The sequence below is a fragment of the Vanacampus margaritifer genome, chromosome 7 (genome assembly GCF_051991255.1).
Source record: "Vanacampus margaritifer isolate UIUO_Vmar chromosome 7, RoL_Vmar_1.0, whole genome shotgun sequence".
NCBI classification, from domain to species: Eukaryota; Metazoa; Chordata; class Actinopteri; order Syngnathiformes; family Syngnathidae; genus Vanacampus; species Vanacampus margaritifer.
The window spans coordinates 26,064,995-26,085,827 of record NC_135438.1 but is presented as its reverse complement, the minus strand read 5'-3'; the positions used below and the strand labels follow the sequence as shown (position 1 = coordinate 26,085,827).

At 41.2% G+C, this 20,833-nt stretch overlaps 1 protein-coding gene across 9 annotated transcripts in view; it reads left to right on the top strand.

The window, feature by feature from the left end:
• Positions 1-20,833, top strand: part of tenm3 (teneurin transmembrane protein 3) — a 276,208-nt gene that overhangs the window by 131,566 nt on the left and 123,809 nt on the right. For 5 of the 9 annotated variants that reach the window (XM_077571727.1, XM_077571726.1, XM_077571725.1 and 2 more), the window contains one exon: positions 18,864-19,031. The exons of the other annotated variants lie outside the window; for them this stretch is intronic. In XM_077571727.1, coding sequence (XP_077427853.1) covers positions 18,864-19,031 — 168 coding nt within the window. The remainder of the gene's footprint in view (positions 1-18,863; positions 19,032-20,833) is intronic. 9 annotated transcript variants of the gene reach the window in all.

Below are 20,833 nucleotides of genomic sequence, written 5' to 3'. Positions count from 1 at the left end.
ACAATGTTTCTCTGAATTCATAATTCCCTGGATTATGTGGAGTTGTCCAGGTCATGAGGATGAAAAGCCAGCACATAATTTAACATTCTCACCCCCATGCTTCACTCTAGGGTGAAGGTTCTTTTGCTGGTATGCAGTGTTGACTTTTCACCAAGCATGACTGTTTTAGTTGTAACCAAACCGTTCAATTTTGGACTCATCTGTGCACAGAAGGGACTTCCAAAAAGCTTCAGGTACTCGCTGGCAAAGTTGAGATGGGCAGCTTTGATTTTTTTTCTTCTGGAGAGCTCAGTACAGTATTGTTCATTCATCATGTCATCATCATTGCTCTCTTTTTTTTTTAAATTTTGTATGTGGGTGAGTATGTGTATGTGCATGTGCGTGTGTGCGAGTGAGTGTGTATTCATTAGTTCACCTAAAACCTATTATAAAATCCCATACCGTTCACCTAAATCGAACACTTCAGAACCCAGCCAGAGCCGTGAGGCCGTCAGGAGACCCGAGGAAGGACCAAAGAAAAGAAAGGAAAGTGAAATCCAGCACCGACCAGACACCACCCACCGGGCCACCAACCAGAGTCCTTCACCAACCCCAGAAACATCCAAATTCCAACAAATCAGGGAGACCTCAAGTGACCAAAGGAGAGACTGAGGAAAGGAAGGAAGGAAGGACAGACGAAGCAGAGTGAGATCCACAGACACCAGCCTCCACCGATTCAACAACCAGAGGAAGAAGCAGATTGTGTCTGAGTTTCGATAGATGCTGGTGTGGTTGATCTGACATGCATGAAAATCTCCACCAAAGAGGGGAGCCGTCGACCCCCGCCAGAACAGAGCAAGCGCAACACCTCAGGGCCCCCCAGGCCATGGCAGCGCCAAGGGACAACCCCCGGGCCCCACAGGGGCCACCGGCCGGAGAGCATACCCAGGAGCAGGAGCGTCCCCCAACACGGCCCGCGCCCCCAACGCAGCAGGACGGGGCACTGCAGGCCCGCCAGGCACCCCACCGGTCCACAGCCCCCGCTCCCCCCAGGACCCCCGCCCCCATCTACCCCCGCCATCCACCCCAACCCAGCCCCAGCCGCCCCCAGACACCCCCCACCCCCAGCACCGGCAGTGGGACGTGCGCCTCCTGTCCACGCTCATGGGCTTGAAGCCGCCATGGAAGAGGCGAAGAGACTTTGCACGAGAGCGGCACAGGCAAGGAGGCCAGGGCCTGCAGCGGCACAGGCAAGGAGGCCAGGGCCTGCAGCGGCACAGGCAAGGAGGCCCGGGGCGGCAGCGGCACCGGCGAGGATGCACGGGGCGGCACAAGCGAGGATGCACGAGGCGGCAGCGGCACAGGCGAAAAGGCTCGAGACTGAGGCTGCCGTGGAGCCGGCACGGGGACTTGAGGCTGCCGTGGAGCCGGCACGGGGACTTGAGGCTGCCGTGGAGCCGGCACGGGGACTTGAGGCAGCCGTGGAGCCGGCACGGGGACTTGAGGCTGCCGTGGAGCCGGCACGGGGACTTGAGGCTGCGGCAGACGTGGTTCGGGGACTTGAAGCTGCGGCAGACGTGGTTCGGGGACTTGAGGCTGCGGCAGACGTGGTTCGGGGACTTGAGGCTGCGGCAGACGTGGTTCTGGGACTTGAGGCTGCGGCAGACGTGGTTCTGGGACTTGAGGCTGCGGCAGAGGTGGTTCTGGGACTTGAGGCTGCAGCAGATGTGGTTCGGGGACTTGAGGACCGTTTGACCTATCCCCCAGAGCGCCACCAGCCAAAGCCAGGTGCCGCAGGGCTTCATCCAATAATGCTATTGTTAGAGCATTTTTTCGTGGCATGACAGACCTCCCGCTGGGTTCTTCTGTGGTCGAGTCATTCTGTCAAGAAGGCAAAGTTTGGTGGAGGGCCCAGTCGCAGGGAAGCAGGGCAAGGAGGCAAAGGTGATGTACAAAAAAATACTTTAATTACTACAAAACAAAAGCAAACTCCAAATGGCAAGAGAAAACAAAACGTGGGGAGGACAACAAGGCAAAAACTGGTAGCATGACGGGAGGGAAATGACAATGAACCGACACAGACACACCTGGTGCAAGACACAAGTGGCTGAGGGTACTGATTGGTTGACATGAGGAAGGGCAGGATTACACTTAACAAGACCAAGGGAGACACACAAGGAAAAACAGAACCCAAACATGACAGTTGGTTAACTTTTTTTCACAGCCATAGTCCTAGCCACACTAGAGTGTAGTTAGCCATCAAATGTGTTTATTTGTTAATTTCCGACTTGAAAAGCACCACCTCAGAGCGATTTAATACAAATATATTTAAAAAAAATCCACGTTAATACAATTTTAAAGAATAAGGTTATTTTTCCTCCAGGTGTTGCCCGGAAGCTTAGAATGAACCTAAGCCGGAAGCTCGTACGCCTCCATATGCTTCCCCCAGACATACGGCGCTGCCATGCATGTAGTCTGTAGTTGTCAGTTCAGCAAAACTAAATACCAACAGTCGTCTTCTGTGGTTTAGCAATATATTAGCAAAAGGCTAATACATAGCCTATAGCCTACTGTCACTCATCCTTCATAGAAACATACATTTATGTTATGTTATATTTATATATTTTTCTTTTGTCCGTTTCTCCTCTTCTTTACTGTTTCCAAACTGGGAAGCTGGTGGCTTTGTTGATCTTTTACTTTGATCCATGATCTTCATGTGGTGGCTGTGGCTCAGGAGGTAGAGCAGGTCGTCCAGTAACCGAAAGATCCTTGGGCAAGACACTTCACACAAATTGCCTCCAGTGCCAATCACTCTGGTGTCTGAATGGTGCAAATACTTGCTGGTGGTCTGAGGGGCCGTAGGCGCACACTGGCAGCCACGCCTCTGTCAGCCAGAACCTGGTCAGCTGTGTGAGTATGTGAATAATGTATCCGTTGTAAGTGCTTTGAGTGTGCAAAAGCAAAAGAGAAGGTGCCATATATTTTTATTAATTTAAGTCTCAACATCATAACATGATGGTCATTCTTTCGCATTACCTTTTGCCAACACAATCCATTCACCCCTCATCCGACTGAAGTACGGAGTATTTACATACATGCATTACATACATGTATACATTACATATTTACATAGATAATGAATATTATTTGGGTCATGGGTTAATTATGAAATACAATTTATTTAAAAGCAGTTCGTGTTGTGTGGCCTGAAGTCTCCTTCAACCCCCTCCACCTTGCAAACTTCTGCAGTCACAAGTTGATCCATCATCCCCCTCCCCCTTGCCTCTGTGTACACACACAACTTCTATGACTCTCCGCAGCAAGTTGATGTGACAATGGGGCGCCCACTCCACTAACTTGACATGGAAATGAGCGGTAGTCTACAAAACTGGCGAGTTTGGTTTTGAGTTTTTTGTTTTGGAATTTTTTTTAAGGATGCTCAAGCGCCCCACATAGATTGTGCACTTTGTTCATAGCTGCCCTGCACAGGGGGGGACATAAAGGCTGTCTTAAACACTGTACTACTAATGACTTCAAATGTTTACTGAATTTTTACCAATTTGTCAATATGTTTCCATCATTCACTTAATAGTGCCAGCTGCACACAGTAGCATTTTGTTTTCTACTCTCACTGGCAATGGGTATGACAAGAAAGGTAGACAATGTCCAGGGGCATACGTGGCACTCTTGTCAGGTCAGCACATGATACACCACACACACACGCACACATACATACACACTGTATGGTGAGAGGGACACAACTTGGAGGTCACTGTCAGCCCTCTGGCAAAAGTTGAGCAGTCACTCAGAACACAATGAGCAAGTATCTTAGAGAAAGAGCGAGAGCGAGAGAAAGAGACAGACAGAGAGTGTGCATGCATGTGCGTGTGTGTGTGTGTGTGTGCTTATATATATATGTGCACACACTTACTGGTGTGTCTGACCTGGTTTATTAACATGACAGTATTTTCAGTAGACATTTCTATGAAATAAACTGTTACTTGCATGTCACACAACCAAGTATGGAAGTATAATAGCTATGTATATACTGTATTTCTATTTCAATCAAGATAATTTATTAATCTTTGGTGGACTTACTCCAAAATTGACAATATCAACTACGTTTTTTTCATTGTCTTTGGAAAATAATGACATTGAAGTATTCACAAAAGCCTGCCTCAAAATTTGAATTCTCTTTGCAGCTTAATTTGTACTCCAGTCAGATTTGAAAAGTGGCGGCTGCTCAGGTGCTAGCTCACTTATCAAGCAGAATTTTGCGCCGTGTTCGTGTTAGAAGCAAAACATTACATGACCCATGACAAAAATATAAGCACAACTCTTCCTGCTAGTTAGAGTATCAACTAGCAAGTCAAGGTCTCATCCGGACTGTGATGTAGCATTTTTTTTCCACAGTGCACAGTCAATGACACTTTCACTTTGTTGATCATGTGACCAAACTCAAACCGTTTGTTCGCTGGAAGAGATTGTGGTTAAAACACAGCATTGGTTGTTTCAAAGTGTACGGAGGTTCACCCAACTGAAAGGCTAACTAGAAGACTGCTAGTCAATGTGTTTAGTAAGGCAATTCTAATTGGAGTAGATGAATACATGGTCTTTCATATTAATTCATGGTTCAACAGAATGAATTGAAACGGAATTTGTAAATTTGTTATGTTATTATGGAAGAAGACTATTTTTCAATGGAGGAGCTGTAGTCCTGCCCCTTTTCCCCACTTTAGTTAACTGATGAGCAATAAATAGTTATTCTATTTTTTTAAGTGCTTTATTCAAATTTTTTTAAGTTCTTTATTTCTTTATAAAAGTGTTTTCACTTATTTATGTATTTCATTATATTTATTTTTAACCACACTTTTGTAACAAAAAGGAAAAGCATATCTTTGTTTGGGATCTCGAACAGATTAAGTGCATTTCCATTTATTTCAATGGGAAATAATAATTAATAATTACCTAGATTTCTGATTGTTTCAAGTTACAAATGGGCTCACGGAACCAATTAAGTTCATACCTTGAGGTTTCTCTTGTACTACCAAATGCACTCCAACTCTAACTGTCTGTTAGGAATGAATTGAACACAATAAATAAAAATTTGTGTTTGGATGTGTACTTTTCCATGTTCATGGACATCAAAATTGCCCTATGTAGCAATCTGCCCCAAAATTCTTTACAATAGCCTTTTTTATTTGACCATTTACGACTCAAACATGTAATTAGCAGATAAACACCTAGCTGTTCACAATGGGTACTCCTGACTCCTGCAAGACTCTGGCCAATAATTTTCAGACTGGATTCGGGTTTGAATTTCCTGCCTTCTGTCTGCGGATGTGACGTCATGTGTGCATTGTGTACATGAAAAGGGAGCGTGCAATTTCATTTGTCGGCCACATGTGGCAGTAGCGATTCGAAATTCTATTTTCTGCTTTGGGCAGCTTTAACTACTATTTGCTTTTTAAAAACAATAGTGTGTGCACATTTTTGAGCCAACTTCCTCAATCTCCCCCATTCACTGAAGCGTGGCACGACTCGCTTGGTGCATTTTAGTGATGGAGACTGCGCACTTATTCCACGTGGAATTATAAATGCTGTTAGGTACTGTGGTAATACACAATATGTATATGGCTGGTTGGGTCTTGGACTATCAAGCGATCGCAAGCTTAAACCAGCTAAAGTCCGGGTAAATGTGCATGTACATGAACTCCATTGTAGAGCAGGTCCTTCTTCTTTCTAGCAAGACGTAGTATTTTACTTCATCCTGAAAATTTAGAATCTTAATCAGGATCGGTTGAGGCTTGGCTACATCAACTCACTTAGTGGTGGGGCTATGGTGTGCCCTTTCGATAACCAGGAGCTCTAGCAAGTTTTCACTGCAGACGACCTCAGGGATCAGCTTTGATATAAATCCAATGTCATCGCGGCCTTCCACCGATTCAAGTACAGCTTCTGGTCTTAAGATTAAGGCTGTCAAACGATTATCAGACAAAAACTGTATTGCTGTCAGGGGCCATGCGTTCATAGGTAGGCCTTTCCACCCTGATAATTTAACAGTTGCATAACAACATCTCCTAGATTAGTCTCCGGATCCATTGAATTACTGTAATTATGTTAGTGCTATGCAGAGTTTGTCAGTGTTAAAATAATCAAAACAAAATTTTGTGTTCTTTCCCAATCTGTTACCCATTGTAATCTATGGTCCTGTTAAGATTATAATTTGGAGTTTGTGTGAGTAGATGGTTTTAGCATGTGACTCTTCTCCACTATGGTTGTTACTGTTATTATGCCCAGGGGACGAATTGGTTTTACGCTAACTTATAGAGTAGAACAAAAGGCCAACCTGATCTCATAGCCTCATAAAAGACAAGGCGAGATAATAAAGAAGACCCAATGAAGCGGACCGACTCCCTCCACTGTCAATCTCTGTCCATGTAATTATTTGGGAGGTGCAAAAAATAAAAAAATCCCATGTCTTGAATTAAAGGAAGACTGTTGCTTGTTGCTTGTCGCAGTTTTAACCCCCCTCATTCTTTTTTTTACCTTGATAATTCAATTCAGATAACAGGTAGACAGGTTGCTTTATGGGAAGGATTTATGATTGTGTATGAATAATGTATACTCAAGCTCAAGTGGGCAAGATGAAAAAAATAGCCTGGTTTCATGTCTCATTTATGGCTTTTGAAATAATTTCACACAAATGAGTGGTGGCACATTGGGTGGCAATAGCTCAATACATAAGGATTGATAGTATGCAACATGAACATCATGATTGGTGTCTTGCTGCGGGGGGTACCTGTTGACTATCGCCCCCCCCCTTTTTTTTTTTTAAACCCACTCTCCACACTGTTGTGTATGAGTGACAGGTCACCCTGAAATCTCGTCTTGCCTCTCTGCCTACATCTAACCACTGTCGGACAGAATACTCCGATGCCCAGATTTGGTCAATTTCATATTGTTTTCCAATTCAATACTATTGGTTATGCCCACGTGGATGTTTTATTTTCAGAAATTATTGACAAAACTAATTATCTAAATGTTGAAAATAACTCACTCTTTTTGACAATTCAAAGTTAATGTTTTTTTTTATTTCCTGAAAAGTGATAGCTAAGGAGAAGCGAGGAACTGAAAAACTGATATGCTTGTGGTCTGATTCTCTTTGTGGTGTGATGCAGGCGTCATACATATGAATACACATATACTGTATGTACAGTATACTTTTACAGAAGTAGTGTTAAATAACAATAAGTTTTGACTTATTTTCAATGTCCATGCATTGCTTTCAATGGGAACACTGCCCCCACTGACAGCATCTAAATGCAAAGCATGTCACAGGGAGCACAGAAACCATGCGCGCTATTAGCGCAGTCCTAGTACAAGTTTGAAACAAATCAAATTCGATTAAATGACTTGCTTCAGGACCAAAAGTAGTACATCAAGAAAGGACAAACTTACAAATTCACTCACAAAGTGGACTGTAGACCATTAGTGGTAGAAAAAAAAAAGGTTAGAAAATGTGTTACAGATACTGTGATGTGATCTAACTTTTCAACTTCCATGCAGAAACCATTTAAATGTTATGCATACTTGAATGTTGTTGTATCAGTATCTTGTACTACCATAGACTTTGAATGGTATTCTTTTATTCAAAAACTTACTCAATTGATGTGAGAGTATAACTATAATACATTACTACCCACCTCTGGTCATCGGTGACGGAGCAAATTTTTCAGCCTGTCAGATGTTTTCCTTGTGGTGAAATTAAACATCTCTCCTTACTTATGCTTAGATTTCCTAGAATGTTAATTTCTAGATTTCTCGTGACTGATTATAACTATGCTTACACTGATAGTGATAACAATATCAGATAATGATACCAGTACATACGTCTGGAGTCTGGGTTCATAAAAATGTTTCGATGGTATGACACAGATGCAACTTCACCAGCCTGACACTTACGTTTCTGCTTCCGGGCAAGAACCATGTCAGTTATGTGGATATTTTTTAAGGTAAACGTGAATGACAATTATGAAATCCACTTGGGCAATGAGGAAGGCAGACAGTAACTGAGTTATAGTGGCGCGGGGTTAGGCAAGCATTAAGTTTCTCAAGCCCTGTCGCCCGCTTCACTCAGCGCTGCTTGGCTCTGGCCGAGCCGTCCGTGGTCCTGTCACAAAGAAGCCGGGTCGAGCGGTGACGTTTTGCAGCGCAGCACATCATGTCCACCGCCACGCTTGCCAGCACAGGCCCCGCAGGCTACCTGCACTATTTTATCTCAAAGATTATACACGGGCCTGTATAGCCAAAATGCAACTGTCTCATTACTTGGATAACCATGGCAATTCAAGAGATGTATTACTAAAACTCTTTTGAATTTTAAACCTCCTAAAATACACCACCTTTATGCTATGTTTTATACTGTAGTGTGGTTAAAAAAGTCAGTGCTTCAAGCACTATAGTAGTGCCTTCAGACTTCAAAGGCACACATTCTCTCGTGCAGCAAGGTGTTGGTTTAACTGATTTCGAACAGCTGTTTTTGGAACCAGAGTCAGAGTTTCCCATCTCGCAATATGTCAACTCAGAGTTCAGGTTTAGACTGACTTATTGAACCACAGATAGAACCAGATAGCTGCATGCTAGCCTGAAGCCTTGTTGTCTCTCTCCCAATTTACACTAGACTTTGCATGCAAGTTATTTTTAAGTCAATCTGAATCCGAGAAATACCCACAGTATCCTTTTATCCATTTCCTCAAGGGAAATCGCTGTACTTCATAATTAGTTATGTTATTAGTATTAGTCATCTGTTGTTGTTAGCAATGGATTACTAATTCATCAAACATGGCTAATAAAATAGATATTGTAACTGTATGTAAACTACTGTAAAGAAGATACAATAGAAGATGTTTGAGTGCGTAAACATACATTACAAGTTTCTTTTATAACGTGCAGTTGTGAATATAATAATAAGAGTACAAATTACCCTTCATTTGTGGTGCAATAACAGGATTTGGGTTTGCAGCAGCAAGGTGGACAGTTGCAGCACACATTAGTAAAGAATTAAATAATCTCCCAAAATATTGGTCTATAAATGTATGATATCCACCACTGAGTTGGTGTACAAATATATAAAATCCAGCAGTGAGTTGAGGAAGAATGTGAGAAGCAGTGCATAAGTCGACTGTATATAAATAATAAATACTATACTGTATATGCAAATGTGAATGGAAACTATGCATGATATTCACTATAACTGCATAAACAGATGTGAAAGTGAAAAGCAAAAGTAATCAGCAGCATTGTATTGAGCAGAATAAAAAAACTGGCATCAATAGTCTATTGTTATGATTGGTGTCCTGTCTTGCTTGTTAGGTTTTGTTTACACCTGTACTCGTCATCCTGTTCCCTTGTGTCATCCAATCATCTCCCCCAGCCACTTGTGTCTTGTCTAGGTGTCTCTCGTTGTCTCGTCAGTTGGTTTGTATTTAGTTTCCTGGATTTGTTCAGTCTTTGTTAGATCATTGTTTCCGTCACCACTCTGGTGTTTTGTTGTTACTTTAATTTTTGGTCTTTTTAGAACTTTGTTGGTTGTTTATTTAGAGTTTTACCCAGTTCCCCTGTTAAAGTTTTTGTTAAATTGTTTTCAGTTTTACATGCATCCCTGCCGTGGTTCTCCTGCATTTGGGTAGTTCTCGCATTAATTATCAACACCTACCGGTACATATGAATGAATAATATATAAACTTAATGCTATATTTTATAATACAGTTGCACGAAAGAAAGCTACAAAAGATGTGAACCTTTTGGATTTCTATTTAAATGAATCATAAAATGTTAGACAAACATCCTGTTAAACTTATACATGGCAAACAAATGTGTTCATGCTTTGGCCATGCCATGTAAACATTCACAGTGCAGGGTGGGAAAAGTATGTGAACTGGTAAGGCTAGTGATTTCTCCAAGAGCTAATAAATTAGGTGTCAGCCATCGTACACCCGTCACTGTCGAGATTGGAGGTGTTGCTTAAAGCAGCTCTGTCCCACAAAAACACACAACAATTTAGATTTTTCTACATCCCAAGCAGTGGCGTAAACATCGACGGTGCAGCCCAGACATGGCGCAGGGGCCCATGACAGAAGGGGAAAAAAAAGAAAGAAAGAAAGAAAAACGGTGGTTGGGGGACGTTAACTCTTTGACTGCCAAGCATTTTCAGAAAAGAGAACGTGGGTGCCAGCTGATTTAAGCATTTTGACTGATCTTTCAAGGTCCACATTTTGTGTTTGGACTATGGAAACACAGATACTACCAAATGAAAGATTGAACTCTCATCTTTCATTGGAAAAAATAAGTTTGTTTCTACCTTATTCAGTTTTTCAGTAATCAACATTAGAAAATAGGTTAGTTTCACCCAAATGCTCTGTTTTGGACCAAAATACGGAGAAATCAAGCTTTTTGTGAAACGATATTATTTCATGCACTCTAGTGAATTTGACACCTTTTTTTCCCATGAATGATGCCACAAACACCTAAACAGTGCTTTACTTCTGTAAGACACTACCGCCAACAATGAAAAAGTGTTTTTTGATAGCAAAATACGTTTATTTACATTCAACAGTGTAACACTTTGACAAAACAATTTGGCAAAGTATTTACAACTGTGTGCAACTGTGGTACTATTTACAATTGTGTGGATGTTTCAACTACACAGTTTTTCTTTTTGTGTGGTATATTGCGTAACAGTCCCCTGCGTGCAAGGGGATGCAGCAGGATTTGCACCACAGATTAGTTTCACTGCGATTGCCCCTTCACTTGCAGACCCTACACTTTCTTGCCGGCCTTTTTTTCCGGGGAGTAGCAGGTATATACTGCAGTGTGTGTTTGGCCATGTTGTCATCAAGTCTACTCTCAGGATCATGATACGGTGACCTGGTGTTACGTCTGGCTTCCTCATGTCCTTCAGTTCCTATACCGGGTGGTAAGAGATGTTCTGATCCATCTTATCCACTCCATTCATGGTGGCATCGTAGTCCAGAACCAGTGTCTTCTCTGTGATTAGATTGTACCCACTCCTCCGATGAATATGCATTGGACTCGGGGTACTCTTCATCGTCCGATTGAACATCCGCCTGTGCAGAAGTGCTCGATTGTGCACCACGTTTTCCGGCGTTAGCATCGCTAGCCGGTGAGGCTTTACGACGTGATCGAAGCCGCCGCGTCAACGCTTCCAACTTCGGCGTCAACCTCAGAGTCACCATCATCATCATCATGAATGTACTCTTTAGCATTGGTCGATGCTTTTCGTCTTTGAAAAAAATGCTCAAGCGTGAGCTGCTTGCAACCGGTCGCCATTTTCGCTTCCTCAGCCATTCTCCCCTCAACACTCTAGCTCCGCCTCACGTCTTCTACTAGTGACTCCTACCCGATCTTGTCCAAAGAGAGTCATCACTGCCATCTAGTGCCCATAAATAGTCATTATACTAACTCGATCTGCTTGATACTTTCAGCACGGCTGGCCAAGGCCCGCCACCCCCCCCCCCCCCCCAAAAAAAAAACATAGTTAACGTCTTTCAATGTTTTTCGCGGCCATCATTTGGATTTTACTAAACGTTATTAAACGTTTTGGGCGGTCAAAGAGTTAATCTGTATTCTGTAAATACAATATCTGGACGGGTTAGTCAAGCTGGGAGGTGCAAATGATCATTGTATCACCTGACTTTACAGCATCTGTCAGTCACGACGAGTCTTGATGACGTGATGTGAGTTGAAGAAAAAATAGGTGGCTAGCTAGTGTGTGTGTGCTACGTGCTTGGCAGAAGTATAAATTAGACTTCAGTGTCTGTCCAGTAAAGATGACTGTAAGAGGACAGTGAGAAAACGCAAGACGATCTCAACATTTCTGTTAACATATTTACGCTAAGTAACTTATTAAACAATAATTTGCAATGTCTGAATCATAGCAACTTGTTTGTTTGTTAAAGATGTTTCACATTTAATATAAAATACTTCTTCAATTCCAAATTTTTAGTGTTGATTCTCACTGTTTATGCATCTGTGGGTGTGTCCCCAGGGGGTGGTCAACAATAGGGTCTTGTTCTTTGTTCTTAAGTTTTGTTAAATGACTGTCCTGTCATTCACCCGTTTTGTGGCAAAATAGCTTGCTATGACCACTCTTCCTGTAGAATGAGTCGATCTTCGGGGGAATGAGAAAAGGAAATGTTAGGCATAGACGATAACTGTTGCCTCAAACCTCCTCAGCTGTTAAGAGACTACTTTTCTAGGTTCTTTTCCACCTCTTTCATCCTTATCCAGAATCTTGACATTGTAGAAGACTGTGTTTTTGTCAAATATGCCACGGGACATGAACAGGCGCAACATCCAAGCCTAAAGACAAAAACACGTGTTCAAATGACAAGAACAGTTCAAATGCTTTCAATCAAATTTTGCAGATTACCACAACATGAATGACTGAGGATTTACGCAGACATTAAACAAGAAGGGATTTCAATGGAGGACACTACGAGGAATCAATTAATGTCTAAAAAACATTGCTAGAATTGGAGTTGTCAAAAGTTTCTTGCAAACTATTGTGTGGACGGAACACAACATTCTGTGAGGAAGAAGGGAAAAAAAGCATGGTGGAAGGGTCACCATGGCTTTGTGACTGAAATACTACTTCAGGGCCTTGATATCTTGCTATCATTGGCAGAATTTTTTTATTCTAGACAGCAGGAGAACGTAAGATAGTCTGCTTGCTAATTGGAACCCAGCAGAACAACACAAACTAAAGGAAAAAAAGTTAATATTTTTAGAATAACTAAGCTGAAATTCAGTATAATTATGACGCTTTTTTTTGTGTATTTTTTTTTTTGGTACTGTATACTGCAGTCAGTTAACTAATCTCTTACTGCGATTCCCCCCCCCCAAAAAAAATATTTGATGAAAAACAGTCAGACATATTCACGCATAGCCAGGCCTATTTCAGTGCTCTTTCTGAAATGCCCGCACACACCTTGTGTTTTCTAAGGCTTCTGGCAAACAGCCAACGTGCCAAAAGAACCAATTACGTTGCTTCATCCCATAGAGAGAGAACCATGCGCAGTGTTGTGCAAATTACTTTAGTAAAACGTAATAGAAAACGTTTGTTTACTCCTTCATTAGTTACCAAGGGAAGTAATATTTGCGCTACTTAGAAATAAAATAAAATACATAAACTAATGTGTGTCCGTGCATGCGTGGGTGTGGGTGTTTTGACGGGTGCTTCATTTGATTTAATATTTTGGTAGGCTCAATTCAAGTAATTTCTTTACAAACATATCAGATATATTGCTTTTAACTCAATGTTATGCCCCCTTCCCCCCACCACAAAAAAAGTCATACAGATAAGTGACACATAGTGTACAATTTTCCCCCCAAAATCCTCAGAGATTTATTTGACCTGTCAACTTTCAGGGTCACTTATTTTTCTTTAAAAATAATGAATGTAAGAGCTCATGCCTTATTGATTGGCTACTTGTCTGTGACGTTGTGACACCGCACACGAACACATGCACAGGCACATACGCACGCACACACATGCCAAAACATCAAATTGTCGGACAGGGGTTATAGATAAGTTAACTTTACAAACACCATAATTAGGAAAATGGATGGATAATTAGTTATTTACTAGGGCTGGGTATCGATTCAAATTTTCTCAACTGATTCAATTTTGATTCACAAGAAGTTTTTCCAGTTTGATTTAATACACTTAAATTCATTTCGATATTGATTAATTCTGGAATACCAATTCTTCTTAAATATCAAGAACATAATAAAAATTCCACAAGAAAATTTTGTGGATGCAGTAACTGGTTAAACGGTTTGGTTTACTAATGAAGCAAACACTGACGTTAGCAAGGATGAGACGAAAATATTTTCATAATTCAAATTCAATAATTGAAAATGTAAATGGGCAAAATTCGGAATTGTCTTAAAGTGCAGTAAGTCAGGTCTTTCATAAATGTAAGAAAATAAATGTAAATTCATGTGAACACTAAATTTCAAGAAAACGGTAAGATGCAAAAAAAAATTCTTATGAATTTATGGTGAAAAGATATTAAAATCAACGATTCATGACTTTATGAATTGATGTCATGCTCAAAAATGAAAATCGAGTCGATATCAATTATTAGATTTTTTTAAAACTCAGCCCTATTATTTACACAGTGAACCTATTGCAGAATGCTACCCAGATTGATGATTGAGCAACTTAGATACTACAGTGTAGTTTGAGTGGAATTACTGAAGGATGGGTTTTGGCTTTGTTTTTTTGGTTTTGTTTTACAGTTACAGTATATTCCAGCAGTATTGGACTGTAGGTGAGAATATTTCTTCATATTTCATTACAATTTAACAAGCCTGTAAGATGGCTTCTCTCATTTTCCGGGATTCTCTCCAGAGTGTTTCTTGTGAAGAAGCCCTGTAACCCCTGCTCTGCTCTACTCTCCCCTGGGTTTGCTCTTCTCTGCCCATTGTCCTGCCCTCTTTCTTTATCTCTCATCTCATTGTGGTTTCCTGGGTCCTGTACGCTCTACTGTCTCGTCTTCATCTCCAACCCCCCAGGCACAATGTGTTGAGGACTTGGTCTAACACAGAAAAAGTAAGATGTAGGTGTGCAGGCATTTTTTGGGGGGAGTATGAAAAGTATAAAAAGGTATTTCTCCAATACAGTCCTCTGCTGTACACCTTACTTTCTATTTCACTCATCTGTTTGCTTTCTGTATATAGTACAGCATATTTCTTGATGTGCATAGCTGACATGAATCTCTCCATGTGAATGCAGCATTACTTTATTCCCTCGGGCATCATGTAGAGTACCTAGCCATTTGACAGTCAATTTTTTATTGGAAATGTATTTTGGAACATTGATTAAATGTGTATTAGATTGTTCCATCAGTCCATAGGTATGAAACTGTTTACGTTTTATAAATAAATGGTGCTACATATTTGTATCACCATTTAAAATGTCCATAATTGTTATAATAAATAATAATGTATCCGATTTATATAGCACTTTCAGGACACTCAAATGTGCTTCACAATGGATAGATACATTATTCATGCACTCACACACACTCTGGTGGCCGTAAACTGCATATGTAGCCACAGCTGCTCTGGGGTAAACTGACGGAAGCGTGGCTGCCACTGTGCGCCTCCGGCCCCTCCGACCACCACCAAATATTCACACCATCCGAAACGCCAGTGTGAGTGGCATTGGAGGACATGTGTTTCTTGGACAAGAACACAAAGACAATATGACTATGAGAGAGCGGGATTTGAACAACTGACCTTTCAAGTCACTGGAGCCCAGCTCTACCTCCTGAGCCACGACTGACACGTTGTTACTAACGTATTTAGCATTTCTGAGTAATGTTGTTGCTAACATATTTAGCATTTCTTAGTAGTAGTAGTAGTAGTATTTTTTAATTAATGAAATAACAAAATTCAACAAACATTTTGTCAGTGAATACAAATAGTAGAAGAAGTAGTAGCAGATGTAGAAGCAGCAGTAGTAGTAGTAGTAGTAGTAATAGAAAAAGTAGTAGTAGTAGTAGTAGTGGAAAAAATAGTAGAAGAAGTAGTAGTAGTAGTGGAAAAATAGTAGTAGTAGTAGTAGAAGGAGTAGTAGAATAAGTAGTACTAGTGGGAAAAATAGTAGTAGTAGTGGAAAAAATACTAGTAGAAGAAATAGTAGTAGTAGAAAAAACTTTATTACAGACTTAAAAAGGGTCCAGGTAAAAAATAAAATAAAATAAATAAACATTACATGAAAAGGATATAAGGGACACATAAAAGAACCATTCACAACTTATATTTACAGTGCAATTAGTGGCAACCACTTCCACACACAGATAAAAATAAATTTAAAAAAACTCATACTATACTATACTCATACTCATACACTCAGACTAACATACCAATGCTTCCAAAACTTGTACAAATACCGTGTAGTGCTCAACTCGATGCGAGTCAGAGCCATGATTATGTGATTCTCTGATTTGTTCAGCCGTCATATAAATTTATACATAACATTTCTCAACATGGCTTGCAGTGTGTTAACGCCTGCAACCACAAACATCTCGCTGGCGCTACACCAACGTGGTCTCCTCAACAGAATTCTAAAAGCATCAGTATAAGCTACCTGAAGTTTTTGCAGGCTTGTTTTGGTGTAATTTGACCATAAATGTGCAGTATAGAGTGGGGTGCAGCGTGTTCTAAACAAAGCCACCTACCTTCATGCTGTCTTGAGCATATAGAGGCACTGCCTGTAAATGTCTTGGTCATCTTTCAGCTGTTCTGTGAGAAGATGGCCAAGGTACTTAACTTTGGTCATGCATCTCAAATTATTGCCCGCCAATTTATATGCAGGAAAGATTCGATTTTTGTCATCCTTTGTTCTGCAGATCATGACCACACTTATCTGTATTGAATTTCATGTCATGGGCAGTGCCGTATTCTGAGCAGACATTAAAAAGCTGCTGGAGACCAGCACTGCAAGGACTGAAGGTCATCTGCATACATAATATGATTCACCCAAAAAAATCCTATCATACACCCAGTGTTACAGGTGTTCAGGCTAATAAGAGAGGTCATCAACATACAAATTAAAAAGAATTGGAGATAGAATACCACCTTGTCTGACCCCATTTCTAACCCAAAATGAGTATATATATATATACATACAGTAATGTCAGTTTATATGCCCTCCAGTCAGTGTGCCAGTTTTATGGTACTCTTGCCATTACCATCATGGATTTCACCGTTTGAATCCATCCTCTTGTTTTCTAACTCACAAAATTGTCCCCAAACCCCCAGACAGGTGAGGGACCGCAGCACTGCTTAATACTGCGGTCTGCCCCAACTGATGGCTCCCCACTCCGACACACCCGCCCCTCCTAGTTTTGGGGTGCATTAAAAATGGAGGAGAGTTGTAGGGCGAATATGGTGTTTCCACCCTACTTCCCACCCCAAAGTGTGTGTTATGTGCCCTATGTGTCTATTAACAAAGTGTATTGAGCAAAACTAGTGAGTTAAGAGGAGTGACCAGCGGGTTAGTATTGGTTATTTTTCTGTCACTACATGGCATAATTGTGTTTGTAAGACAATGGTTATTTTCATTTTCATATTAAGAGCTGACTAACATGAAGTAACTTGTGAAATTTTGCACATTTTAAAAACTGTTAAGCATAATTTGTCCCCAGTCCCCACAAATACATGCATTGTTATTTAATTTATTGCTGCTAAATTGTGTTACAGTGACTCCTTTGCACAATGGTTTAATGCTTTTATTTTGTTAAGTTCAATATGGATGCACATTTTAAAAAGACGTAACTTTATTGGAAAGGAACCATAATCGTGTTATTTTCATATTAAGAGGTATCTAATTTTTAGCATAAAGTAACTTTTTAAAATGGCAAAATACAACTTGACGCCAGTCCCCACAAATATATGCATTATTATTTAATTTATTACTGCTATATTGTGTCATAGTGACTCCTTTTCACAATGTTTATCACTTTATTTTGTTAAGTTCTCGGATGCGCATTAATATTAAGTGACGCCGCTGTACTGCAAGTCACAGAGTACAGATGCTGGTGCTCTGCTGCAACCAAGCAAAGAGCACAACTATGTGTTACACTTAACTCCCACTGCTATCAGCGTGTATAGCCTCGAGGGCTTTCCGACGATAAAACATCGTCCTTTTCTTCGCGGTGGTGATCCTCCTTGCGTTGCGAACTCTGAAGCGCCACATCTGAAGCACTACAAAAAAACTGAATGAGCAACCGATAACGGGAAACGTCGTCCTCCATGGCTTCCGTGTTTTGGTTATGTGTTTCCCGCGCTCTACTATTGTGTCGCAGCCGGTTATGCGCTACTTCTGCACATTGTCCCAGATGCACATTGGAGGTGGAAACAGTGCGTGAGTGTGTTGGGCTGAGCTGACCCGGCAGCGAGCTGAGCAGTGCGGTGCGGTGCTGGGCTCCAGTGGAAATACGCTACAATTGACAAGACAGCGTCCATTCGGCTCTCACAGGAGTTTGTGAGTGCCCATGGACACCTCTTGGAGAGCTTTAGCAACCTAGCTCACTGCTAACGGCTAACCGAGTGCGTTCTTTCAAAGCAGAGAACTGGCGGTAGTGCTACACAGTCCGAATAGCTACTACACTCGAACATTCTGCCCCATAAACATTGTGTATTGTAGCACCAGTGCAGTACAGTGCATTTCTATTGGGTAATTTTGACATGGACGTTTCTGCTGTGTCGCGACTGGAATTCCCTTCAGTAGAGACTTTCCAAATAAGGGGCGGTCGTTAATTGAGCGTTAATATATATACATTTAGGGTGTCAGAATTCGCGCTTTTTAGCCTTCGGGATTCAGCAGCCGCTTCCCCCACGGCCTGCCACAGATAAAATGATAGACCGTGAGAAAACTTGTAAATGTATTCTAAGTTTGCAACACCAACTCCTGTACCTCCCATACTCACTCACATGCTTGCTCTCCTTAAAGGGCCGCAAACACAGTGAAGCACATTACCCTCACAATTTTGAATTGAACATTCACACTGTAAGATTGACAAGATAGTAGAATGGTGTGTAGACACAATGAGAGGCATTATTGTTGAAAAGTGGCTTGATTCCAGCACAATAATTAATCTGTAATTAAAACACCTCCAACTGTTCAATTGCTTACTTTACAATAACACCATCACCATTCACCGTCATCATCACCATCACCATCATCACCATCATCATCATCATCATCATCATCATCGTTTTTGTTATTGCAACTCATGTGTTTATGTATTAAATTCCTCATTTTCATTTTGGCCTTTTCTTTTTAGGCTTCCCCATGCCCTCTCCCTCCTGTTCATCATCTGTCTTTGACCAAACACATCCCCATTCAGCCAGTCTCGATGGCAGCCCAGGTTTAAGTGACACAACTGAGCCAGTGGAAGAGGAATCGGAGCGAGTGGATTACACTACACGATTGTACTTACCTGTGAACCATGGTAATTAACTATAATCATTTGTATGTCAATTACAGAGGATCCTTCTTTCTTGCATTCATGGACTGAAATTAAGCATCCCAGATTTATTAGAATTCTGTTGCCTAGTTTAACTATTTACTGCCACTGTCATTTTGTTTTTTTGTTGTTGAGTGTAGGCAAAAGTGGGGGTAGCTAATTAGGCAAAGCAGGACTGCAAGGTGATGTAAAAAAAAAAAAGAAGAAAGATTTATTTTCATAAAATGGCAAAGACAACCAGTTTAGGGTGTACCCTGCCTACTGTCCGAAGCCAGCTGGGATAGGCGACCATTGTGAGGACAAGCGGTTAAGAAAATGGATGGATGGATGAAAATGGCAAAGAAAGGTACCATACGTGGGAGCAGGTTGTAAAAATAAATAAATAAAAATCTGAATTTACAAATGTAATCTTTGACATGTAAAGTTCAAATGGGAAAATTCATCATTCATCTTTTATCTTGAATGCTCGCTATACTAATAATAACATAAAGGAGACTGCATATTCTCAATTTATTTAGTGGATGCCTGAAAGATCGAGTGCACAGCTGTGACGCCTTATTTGCTGAAATGTGGAAGAAGGTCTGATCTATTCAAAATGGGCTCTACTCTTCTACTGTCTTGGCCGTCCACCCACAGGCCCATGTAAAAATGTGTGACCTTCAACTGGATAAGTGTGCCAGAGTGCATACAGATTAAAAGGCGCCAAGCCAGGACAGGTCACAGCGACACAACGGCCGCGCTCAAATCACCTAACTACTCATTAAAAGGCCGAATCTAACAATCCCCCCTTCTTTGAGTGGCCTTAAAGGCCACTCAACTAAACTTGAGCTTTTGACAAAAATGTATATTTCCCCCTTGATGAACTGGCCTAATGGTCAGTTCAGACACATAGTGGAAATACGGAAGACAGTTGAGAGGACACCCAACAAAGGCCAATGTTCAGAGATAGAGTTAACAGCAATTGGGAAGTACAGTAAATACAAACAGAGTGAGGCAACTGACTGGAGAGATTCAAAGGGAACAGAAATGAAGAGGCCAGGTACAAACAAAGACGAGCAGACAGGCACAAACAGTAGACAGAAAATCTCAGATAACAAACCCAAACACAAATGATCTGCAGAGAGAGAGAGAGAGAGAACATGAGAGAGAGAGCTTGAGAGAGAGAGAGAGAGCATGAGCGAGAGAGAATGAGAGAGAGAGAGACATAGAGCATGAGAGAGTGATAGAGAGAGACTCTTTTCATTAGCAACACTAAATAAAAAATCATACACTTCAAATTAATGTGAACAAATTCACAACATACTCAGTATATGACATATATGTCACATGCAACATTTTGAATCAAAGATCCGTTTTGGTTATCATCAGGTCATTTTCGGGTAGCCAATGACCCTGCAACCGTCATTGCATATATAGATGAGAAACAGACCCTGCTGGTTTGAAGAGAGGAACAACTACCACAAGTGAAGCCAGAGTGGAGCATGAATGGGGCCCGCATGAAAGGAAAAAATAAAGCGGGAGCAGATTTGGGTTGAAGCAGAGTGAGAAAATAAAAGTGCTGCTGACAGCTACATGGAGTGATGGAAACAGACAGAACGACGTCTGCGTATGTTTACATTGCCATCTAAACATAATCAGAAACAGCTCTGAAATAGGTCTAAATTACTGAACGCATTGCATGTTCGTGTGCGTGTGTCTTTGCAGATGTGTGTGGTCTTTTTTTCCACAAAGTTATCCCAGCTTTACTTCACCCTCCACTGCTCAGCCAAACATCTAAAATATCTCTC